The sequence below is a fragment of the Bidens hawaiensis genome, unplaced genomic scaffold, assembly GCF_021521415.1.
Source record: "Bidens hawaiensis isolate Kalapana, Puna unplaced genomic scaffold, B.hawaiensis_p1.1 tig00044862_1, whole genome shotgun sequence".
Taxonomy (NCBI): domain Eukaryota; kingdom Viridiplantae; phylum Streptophyta; class Magnoliopsida; order Asterales; family Asteraceae; genus Bidens; species Bidens hawaiensis.
In genome coordinates this window covers 62219-73538 of record NW_027497984.1, presented here as the reverse complement: position 1 = coordinate 73538, position 11320 = coordinate 62219, and the positions used below count along the sequence as shown (strand labels likewise).

The window sequence follows — 11320 nt, the reverse complement described above, 5'->3', positions numbered from 1 at the left end:
AAGCGTCTAGTTGGCTTATGTTATGACCCAATTACATATTGGTTTTGATCTATTGATAGCTAGAATTATTAAAAGTAGAGAATACGAATTTGAGTGAGAAAACATACTAATGATTCAACATGAGATTGCCACTTAAGCATTATTATCTTGTTTTATTAGATAAGACAAAATATTTATAGTTTATTTTAAACACTTATTTGGTTATATATTAAACAGATTTTTTTTCTTTATAACATTGATTATTCTGTGCATTAAATGCAAACATTTTCTATTTAACACGACTTATGTATGCCATCACTAAATATGACACTAATTTTGTAGACAAGTATTTTCCTTTTCACACTAATTTTGTTATATGTAATATATTACAGAAAATTTTTCCCTATCACACTAATTATGTTAAATACTAAATCAAAAACATTTTTCCTTTTATAAAACATTTCAAATAAACAATGAATTTTACTTTTTAAGGTAATAGATGGTGTTGGGCGATTAAAGTAATGGCAACGAAAGACAAGGAAAAATAATTGTTTGTTTTGAAAACTAAAATTAAGTTTTGTTTTTTTGTTCCAACTCATCACCCTTTACAAAAATCTTCCGAAAAAAGTAGAAATTTCCTTTTCCATCAGATGGAACGCTTCCAGCATCATGTACTTGTATAAAGGCAGACTCTAATCCCACACACTCCACTCCCCTACCAATCCATTTATCCCCTCACACACACTAGCAAGAATCCGGCCTTAAACATGTCTGACTTTGAGTTCTTGCTCCTTGTATCTTTTCTCATCGTTAATCTTTGTCTCATCTTGAATCTTGTCAAGACAAGAACACGTGGCCCTAACACCCGTAATCTCCCACCGGGGAACATGGGCGGCTTGCCGTTCCTCGGCGAAACCATCGGCTACCTCAAACCGTACTCGGCCACCACCATAGGGACTTTCATGGAACAACACATATCCAGGTACGTAATTCACATGCCTCAAGAACATATGATCATTAAGTTAATTAATTTGCTTGTTTATGTGCAGATACGGAAAGATATACAAGTCCAACTTGTTTGGGGAACCAACCATAGTTTCAGCTGATCCAGGGTTGAATAAATACATATTGCAAAATGAAGGGAGGCTATTTGAATGTAGCTATCCAAGAAGTATAGGGGGCATTCTTGGCAAATGGTCCATGTTGGTTTTGGTTGGGGACATGCATAGAGACATGAGGCAAATCTCACTCAACTTCTTAACCAATGCTAGGCTCAAAACTCAACTGGTAAAAGAAGTTGAGAAAAGTATTTTGTGGGTGTTGGATTCTTGGCAAGAAAACTCACCTTTTTCTGCCCAAGATGAAGCCAAGAAGGTAACTAATTATTTTCCTTATATGAATGCATGTGTTGTCTATATGCAAACCTTTTTTTACAAATTTGAAACAGTTAATGTTAAATATCTTACAATGATGATGTTTATTTAAAGATGGACATTGACCCCAATATGAACATGTCTTTTTTGCAGTTTACTTTTAACTTAATGGCGAAACATATCATGAGTTTAGAAGCTGGTGAACCGGAGACAGAGCAACTCAAGAAAGAGTATGTAACTTTCATGAAAGGTGTGGTTTCTGCCCCTCTAAACTTCCCTGGAACTGCATACAGAAAAGCTCTAAAGGTAAACCCTAATTCTTGTTTTTTTTCACATATATATTTTATACTTCAAAAAGAACAAATGCTTATAAAGTGTATGAATCTTGATTCAATTTTTGTTTTGAACAAACAGTCTAGATCAACTATTCTTAAGTTCATCGAAGGGAAGATGAAAGAAAGGATTAATCAAAGCGATAAAGAAAACCGTTTAGAAGATGATTTACTTGGATGGGTGCTAACGAACTCAAACCTCACGAAAGAGCAAATACTTGACTTGGTATTGAGTCTTCTTTTTGCTGGTCATGAAACCTCTTCGGTTTCCATAGCCTTAGCCGTTTACTTCTTGGAAGCATGTCCGACCGCGGTTCATCAACTTAGGGTAAGGCCCCAATCCCTATTCCTCACTTATGTACTACTTGATAACACATTCAAGGAAGGCACACGTACACTCTATCCTTTCCTCTTAATATATAGTCCATATGAATATTGGACTGTATTACGTATTTTAACACGTTATATTAATTAACTCACGCGTGGCGATGTTTAACCTTGAATTTCAGGAAGAACATGAAGAAATTGTCAAGGCAAAGAAGGTATCAGGGGAGAAGGATTTGACTTGGGATGACTATAAAAAAATGGAATTCACTCAGTGTGTAAGTTAATTAATTACTTTTTTCCCTTTTATGTTTGTAAAACTTATTATTATTATATATGTATAAAGAAGTACAGAATTAGACTTAACCAAGTCAAACCGTATAATACTAATTTATTTTAGCTAACTAAGATTGTTTGTGTTATTGAAGGTAATCAACGAGACGCTAAGATTCGGGAATGTGGTGCGATTCCTTCATAGAAAGGCTATTAAAGATGTGCAGTATAAAGGTAATATACAGTACACACATTAGTTCATTTTGGCCCCTTATGGTATTCTATTATGACAGAGTGACCCCTAAGCTTTTAATTTTGACTTTTAAAAAGGTTATGACATTCCATGTGGCTGGAAAGTGCTGCCAGTGATTGCTGCCGTGCATTTGGATCCTATACACTTTGACCAACCTCACCTTTTTGATCCCTGGAGATGGCAGGTTAGTACGATACTAATATATGTATATTTCTAACAGTGATAAAAATTGATATTAATAATTAATAGATAGCCTAATTGTAAACCGCACACCATATATAGTTTAACTTTACAGTTATTAATAAATTCTTAAAACTCTTGCGTTTCTAACATATATATGTCTATGTTAGAGAGTTGTTTGATCACGCTTCTTGTGGAGGAGTGGGACGATTGATGCTAAAATTTATTGTCGGTTTAATTGGTAGCCCCAAAAACTTTTTGGTGTCTTGTTCATAATGAATGTATTTATACTTGTAGGACAACATTTGTCCCCCACATAAATATATCATAAATAAATCTTTAATAATTGTTTGCAAACTACATTAGAAATATTTTTACTAATATTTTCCATGATATATACTCATATGTGTATATAATTTAGCTAGAACTTATATAAAAGAGAGGATTATTATTATTAATGTTATGAGAAAACTATATTTGTAAATATATAAAAGGAAAAAAGAGCCAGCACTTGAAAAAGGAGCCGAAAGGAAAGAGACGTGGGCCCAAAAGAAAGAGACCACGAAGTCAAGGTATGGACGTATAATGACTGGGGGCCCAATATAAGCAGGCCTAATATTGGTCGCACGTGTACGGCTTGTTGGGCCCAGTAAGGAATGTTGATGATGAAAGGCCCACGCTTCCAACTGCAACTCCGTGCGTGTGGGGATGACAGTGATCATTAAAATAAAGGGCGCACGTGCATTCATTCACCTCCATTCCCACTTAATATGTCCCCCTCAGTTTAATTTGTGAGACACATACGTACAATTACTAAGTTGGGTGAAAAAGAACTTTATAATTTAATTAAATTATGACCCAAAGAATTTTGTCCTTTAAAATAAGACGAATTATGGTTCGTGTCCTTTTTTTAGTTTTTTGTCCTTTAAACATTTTTTTCCAACACGTTATGTTCTTTACGCTAACTGGGTTAGAAAAACTCAGTTAAATACCCTCACGTGAGGCGCATGTGAGGGCGTTTTGGTCTTTTCAACGAAGTAGTTCAAAATAATTTAATATATATTAATAATTCATATTTATAAAATAAACTCTCTCTCTCTCTCCAACCCATCTCCATCTTCATCTCCATTCCACCTCCAAACTCTTTCATTCTTCCACCACTCTCCCGGCCACCATCACCACCGCCACCACCTGCAAGGCTGCAACACCCAACATCACCACCGCTTATCCCCACCAACAAGTGTCACCATCTCTGTGACCACCATTAGATCCGACCACCGTTTATCCCGGCCAACCTGCAACACCAAACGGCTTAGAACCCACAAACCCAGATCCAACTCGCCGGAGAACCCACAAACCCAGATCCATCTTCCGGTCAATTTGCCCCTTCACGGACGTCTTCAATTTGCCAAGATCTGAAACCCTTGCCGGAAAAATCGTGTCTAGCCCATCATCCTCTACAACACTCCAACCCACTAAAAATCGTGCAGATTCCATTCCATTCCATCGCCGCCACCCGCCGGTATCTCTGCCGCCTTGGCTTTCGCCAGAAATCTAACACCGACCCAGATCACAAAATCAAACACCAGAAATCTAAAGTCGTCGTGGCTTTCGATATGGATGACGTGGCTTTAAAAATCGAGCATCACGATGATGAGTTGTCTCAGATTGTTTCTGGGTATTCTTCATAACCATCTAAATTATCAAAGCCCTAAGTTAATTTCAAGAATTAGCATATAGGTAGGGGGTATTTGATTTAGTTTTGTTTCTGTTGTTAAGGTTTAGAAATGGGTCAGGGTATGGTGGCCGGAGTGGGTCATGGTATGGTGGTCGGAGTGGTTGTGGTATGGTGATGGTGTGGTGATGGTGGTGGCGTAGAGAGAGAAAGAAGAGAGAAATGAGGGGAAGGAGTTATAAATTTGCAGGTACAGACGAAAAGACAAAAATGCCCTCACATGCGCCTCACGTGAGGGTATTTAACTGAGTTTTTATAACCCAATTAGCGTAAAGGACATAATGTGTAAGAAAAAAATGTTTAAAGGACACCGCCTGCAAAGAAACTAAAAAAAGGACACGAACCGTAATTTGGCTTTTTTTAAAGGACAAAATTTGTAATTCTGTCTTTAATTATTATGCATACGAAACATAAAGATTGTTACAAAGGCTTTAACTTGATGCATCTATCTATCTAGCATGCATAATTATGCATTTCTTTTGATTGCAGAATAAAAGTATCGCATCAGCTACCGGTGCAACCGCAAACAACTTCATGCCTTTTGGTGGTGGGACCCGGCTATGCACTGGGTCAGAGCTAGCTAAACTTGAGATGGCGATATTTATCCATCATTTGGTCCTAAAATACGAGTGGGAATTGGTGGATTCAGATGAAGCGTTTGCTTATCCATATCTCGACTTTCCGAAAGGTCTACCAATCAAAATCCGTCATCGAAAACAACCATGTTAGAAATAGAAAACACCGGTATAGAATACATCCAAAATGATCACCAATGATGGATAAGAGGAGACCTCATCAAATCTTACGTTTGGTGGGAGAGAATCAACAAACGAATGGCTCAAAAGTCTCCAACCTGACATTGAAGCTGAATGTTGTTTGGAATTTTCGAAAATGCCTCTTCTCAGTACTTTATTTTATAGGATTATTTTTTCTTTTTCTTTTCCCCCAATAATACCCATATATTGAAAAATAGGTTGTACGTAATCCTATGTAGTTTGCTCATGCGTTATATGTAAGATGAATTTTTATTGTTATATTTAACCTCTTTTTGTTTATGGTAATTGCCTTTTCTATTTTCATTTTAATTGCCCTTTGTATTTTCATTTTGATCATCTAAACATGGGCTGTGCAAACTGTATAACCAGACCCGACCCGAGGACCGATCCAACCGAAATTACAAGACTGAAGCCTGAACCGATGGGAATAATCAGGTATCAGTCTTTAACCAATCGGTCTGTCGGTGCTTTGCACATATGACCGAAACCGGCAAAAAACCTTCAATATTGAATCAGTTATGTATGAATCAAAGCAAGTATCCTTGGAGAGGATTCAATTGCAAGTATCATCAATCCAGTATCATCAATCCATTAACAGGGTCTTCTTTAGCAAGTGCAGGTTACCTTTATGCAAGATTATAAATTTTTTTTTAATTTGAAGAATATGTTGAATGTTCTTCAAGATTCTTCTTTTATAAATGATTAGAATAATATGATTTCTCAATTTTGTTGCTTAATTGATCAATATAGGCTTAATTTATTGTTTGATTCCATTCACCCTCCAACTGTTTGAGGAAATTTCTCAATGAACATTCGTTTAATTATTTTTGTTTCCTAATTATTTGATTAACATTTTGTGATATATATTGAATTGTAATGAACTAATGTAACTAATTCAGTAATTATAAGACATCCGCAGTCAGCAAAGTTAATATAAGACACCCGTAGCCACCGGTTAATCGACCTCGAGTTGATTAATTGCTATACACGTTGACTAATTTTTAAAACATACCATGAAAACATTAATAATGCGATCGAATTTAGACGTAACCACTTAATTTTTAAAGAACATATATAATCCATAACAAACTTCAAATCAAACACAAAGATAAAAAAAACAAATATGATCCATAATAAGCTTCAAAACCAAACATAAAGATAAAAAACAAAAACAAATATGATCCAAACAAACTTCAAACCAAACATAAAGATAAAAAAAAGAAAAGAAACTCAACCGTTCATCTTTTTAATAGTTATATGCAGAAACCATTTTTATTCAACCTCTCGATTACTAGGGAGTTGTGGACATCTATTAAGATGCATTCTCAATGAAGCTATTCTGATTATAGCTATGTCAACATTGAAAACACTTAACCAACGCTTGCAAATTGCTTTTTCTTACCTTTCTCGTCAGTAAACATCTCAAAATCTAACCAAATAGCAGATATCTTTTTTCTAGTTGGATGCATCTATATCGGAACCGGTACTTTGTGGTAAACATCGGTATTGGTACTGAATGTATATAAGACATATCTAAATAGTTTCTAAGGATAAAAATATAACTGATTATATTACCTATTTTAATGGTGTTTTTAAGCATCTATCAATATTACAGTAATTCGTAATGAATATTTCAATCAATGTTGTAAAAGTAGGTTTCCAAGGCTGAGTAATCGCTACAAGGTGTGGCACCGAGAAGAGTTTCTCCAACTCCGCCTAGTTACTAAGAATTGATTAAATGTGGTCAACCTCAGCCAAAATCATATCTAATCGATCAACTTGGGCCGATTTTGACTTTATGAATAAAATATAATTCATATTTCTATAATATTAAAAAAAAAACATCTCACTTTTTTTAGTTAATGATTAGCAAATTTTAGAATAATTTAGTATTTAAAAATGTATTTCTCTTATTTATATTGATATTCACCTATTTTGTTATAAATATTAGTATACTTTTAATATTTGACATATATATAATATTCAAAAATTAATTTTCTTTATATTTACCAATTCCGAGTACTCCCCGAGTACTCCGAGTACACCTAACTCCCCAGTCAACCGCATAGGGTCCGCCTAGCGACTTTTGCAACCATGATTTCACTATATCAATAATTGGGAATTTTACTTAATATTCAATAAGAAATTCATAGCATCATTGATTGGTAATTTGGTATGAACTATATTTCACTAGACTTCATTCCCCCATATTACGGGGGTAGTTTTACATTTTTTGGTTTTTAATATTTTGTTTTTAGATTTTAATTTTCTTTATTGTAAGAAAGTTGATAACATACTTAGGGTATTTTTGATACGAGGTAATGAAATGAATGAGGGAATGGAATAGACAAAGGAATGAAATGAATAATTCTCATTCCATTATCTTGTTTGGTTACCACGTAAAAATGAAATGAATAATCACTTTATTATTATTTTTTTACTAAATAGTAAACTATACACACATATATTATTGTCGGTTAATGAAATGATAATAACATAATACGATATAATAATAAAAATATAATAATTATAATTTAATAAGTTATAAAACAAAATAATAATAATTGTTGATATTTTTTCATTCCTTCAAATAAAAGAAAAAACATATTTTACTAAGGAATAAAAAATGTTATATATGGAAGGAATTTCATTCTTTAAGAATAATTCATTCCATTGATAAATGTCAACAAAACATGTTATTTCATTCCTATGTAATGATCCATTCAGTTGCGCATATCATTTATTGCATACCAAACACTACCTTAGGATTTGATAATTAAAGGGTTTCACAAATAAATGATATGTTATAACCCATTTAAAAGCTATCCGGGTTTGGTGACCCATGGCCTGCTTATTTGTTTTACTATAAAATTGTTTCTTAATTATAAATAATATTTTTTTTTAAAAAAATCAGATATTAATTTTTAGTATATTCCTATTTTATAGGATTTTCATATCAAATATTTGGTAAGATTAATTTTTAATTTAATAAGATGTTATAACCCGTTTAAGAGCTATCAGGGTTTGGTGAGACCCATACTCATGAATTTGGGGAAAATGCATGAGAAGCATCTGTTTACAAATTAAGCAATCTAGTGGTTTGAAAGAATTTAGGGAGCAACCAGAAAGCTTTTAAATATTTCCTTTATATATATTATAGATTCCTAAACAATGTAACAAATTTATATTCATTTTTTTTTCTTTGAAAAAGCCAAAAGATCAAAATACTATAAATGAAAATATGTAGGAATTACACAAATTCTTTTTTTTTTATCATCAAACCATTAACGGGCCAAAATGAATATTTGATTACTTATTTAGTTGACTTTTTCTTGGTCATCAAACCATTAACGGGCCAAAACAAATCTTTGACTACTTATTTAGTTGACTATCAAAATACTAAAAACCATAATCCGCAGGTTGAGTATCAAGTTTTACTACTATCCTTATGTTGAATAACAATTACTAACTTACAAGTTTGACTACTACCAAAATACTATAAACCATTGTAGCAACAAACTGAAATAACATAACCGTAATCTCCAAATTGCCATTGGATATGCTGTTTAATATTCAACTGCAAAGCAAACAAAAAGAACACAAGTTTTATAGTCAAATTCACTAAAGCCATAAGTAACAAAAGAGCAATGCTACTTTGACACTTTCCCTTAGAAATCCAAATAAACCAACAATCAAACTAAAATAATAAAAACAGCCTTCATGTTCTCAATATTCATCCCCATCCATAGATTATTCGACCTCAGGATTCGTGTGACCAGGTTCTGATTTCTCACAAATTTCTACAAATAATATATATAGTAATTAACATATACAACATAAACGAAATAATGGACTGTCAAAGGGCGTGTATAATATGTGTAAACTTACCTTTTCCGATATCATCAAAGTCTGTTGGGCTTTCCGTATCATTTATCTTCAACTTGACACACCAATCCAATCCTCTATGCATATTAATGCCTCGACAAGTGAAGGGGCCAAAGAACTTCTATATCGTTCCACAACTCTTCCGCCCTGTACTAAAAGCGGACTCTGAAGCAACACTAGAAACCGGGATAGCTAATATATCTAAACACATTTATAATGATTGATATGCTAATTTAATTGGAAATAATAAATATTAGTAAACTAGTAGGGGAATTGGAAATAAATAATCCCCATTTTTGTGTATTGGCCGATAATAATTTCAACTTTAAAAATCTCTACCAGCGGTCCCAACTTTCAACTATTTTTGTCTCAATGGTCCTCCATTAAAAAACACTTAACGCCGTTATGTTTTTCCCATGTTTCAAACTGATGTTTTAGGGTTTTTGATCAGAAGAACGATATGATTCAACCGATGTAAAACTTATCTCGAAACTGTGATTCAAATGACTTGATTTTTGTTAATTGGAAATTCAAACACCCGAATTGAAACATTGTTTCGTCGCTTGGATAACAGTTTCGAGATAACTTTTACATCGGTTGAATCTTATCGTTCTTCCGATCAAAAGCCCTAAAACATCAGTTTGAAACTTGGGAAAAAAACATAACAGTGTTAAGTGTTTTTTAACGGAGGACCATTGAGACAAAAATAGTTGAAAGTTGGGACTACTGGTGGTGATTTTTAAAGTTGGGATTATTATCAGCCAATACACAAAAGTTTGGATTATATATTTCCAATTTGCCAACTAGTAAATGTACCTTTCGTTTGGCTACAATCAGATATTTTGAAGAAGAAGCTTTCCACCATTGTAGAATATCAAATCCCTCATAATCAAGCTCCTCTATGTCATCAAGGTACTTATGAAGTTCTGTTTTAGTTTCATACGAGCTAGAACCGCCAGCCGATTTAAACAGAGCAAAAAAAACTACTCGATCCATGTGATGAATGTGAAACGTAATTTGTCCTTTGTGAAACTTGACTTGAACAAGGCCTTTCAGTATTTAACTCATAGTGCTTAAACACTATCTTCAGTTCTTCTGTTACGAATTTCATATTGTCTCGATCCTTTTTTTAAGTTGATCAGTTGTCTCCTTCTTATTTTCAACCCTAAATACTTCCTCAAAGCCAAATGATATAACACGCAATTTCAACCGAGGATCTTATATTGCAGCAAAGTAGAGGGTGGAATTAAAACCTTGGTTACTAGTCCCCCAATATTTGTCCCCCAAATTAAAGGTTTTAACATGTTTTTCTAGCCTTTTTCTTTTTTGTTTCACATATGAAATCGTTTTATCTTTTTATTTATGTTGACGTTGAATGGTGACGTGGATTTCACTTTTTATTTTTAAATTTTAATATAATGAACGATTTTTTAAAAATTTTTAAATTTAACTACATATATTGTAAATTTCGACCCCCACATCTTATCCTCTATTTCTTTCTTGGTGCACAAAATAATGTGAGACTCGATTTAAAGATTTAGTGACCCGATTTAGAAAATTTTGCATGATTGACCTAGGTGGCATTTGAAGAGCTTATACCTTTGAGAGTATCCTCTCCACCCTAAGTAGTGAATTTATTTTCCTCCGTCACTTAGACGATGTAGGGGTTTTCCACTCAAACCAGGGGCGAAACTACCCTTAGGAGGGGGGGGGGGGGGGGTCAACAGAGTCTACTAATCATTTGGCCATGGGAATTTGTTGGCTTTTTATACATAAATATGAGATTTTTCTATATAAAAATATAATTTAGACCATCTAGAATAGCCTTTATAGAAGATTCCCTTTTAACGGCCCCTCAACGAAGAAATCATGGTTCCGCATAGGGATGAGCGTTTTCGATATCAGACCGATACCAAATCGGTACTAAGTTTTGAGTTTTTGGTATAGGTACGTTACCGGTACGGTTCAGTATCGGTAGTTCTGTAATTTTGCACGAAATACCGATACCGGTTCAGAACCAAACATTTCGATACCGGTACCAAATAGATATTTCAAACTTTTGGGATTGGGATTTTCGTGATATCCTAAGCTCATCCCTAGTTCAAACACTGCCTCCAACGGTTTAATTATCCAACAAAATTGGATTAAACATTCGAGGGTCTGATATGTGGCTTTGAAAGAGGTGACGCTAAAAGACATAAATAAAACCA

The 11320-nt window shown here is 33.8% G+C and overlaps 1 protein-coding gene across 1 annotated transcript; it reads left to right on the top strand.

The window, feature by feature from the left end:
• The first annotated feature begins 746 nt into the window (after positions 1 to 746).
• Positions 747 to 5388, top strand: LOC143595287 (cholesterol 22-monohydroxylase CYP90B51-like). Its single transcript, XM_077074340.1, has 8 exons — positions 747 to 961; positions 1029 to 1353; positions 1506 to 1658; positions 1767 to 2012; positions 2194 to 2286; positions 2437 to 2515; positions 2612 to 2718; positions 4939 to 5388. Exons 1-8 carry the CDS (start codon positions 747 to 749, stop codon positions 5176 to 5178), a joined length of 1458 nt encoding a protein of 485 aa, XP_076930455.1. The 3' UTR covers positions 5179 to 5388.
• The last annotated feature ends 5932 nt before the right edge of the window (positions 5389 to 11320 follow it).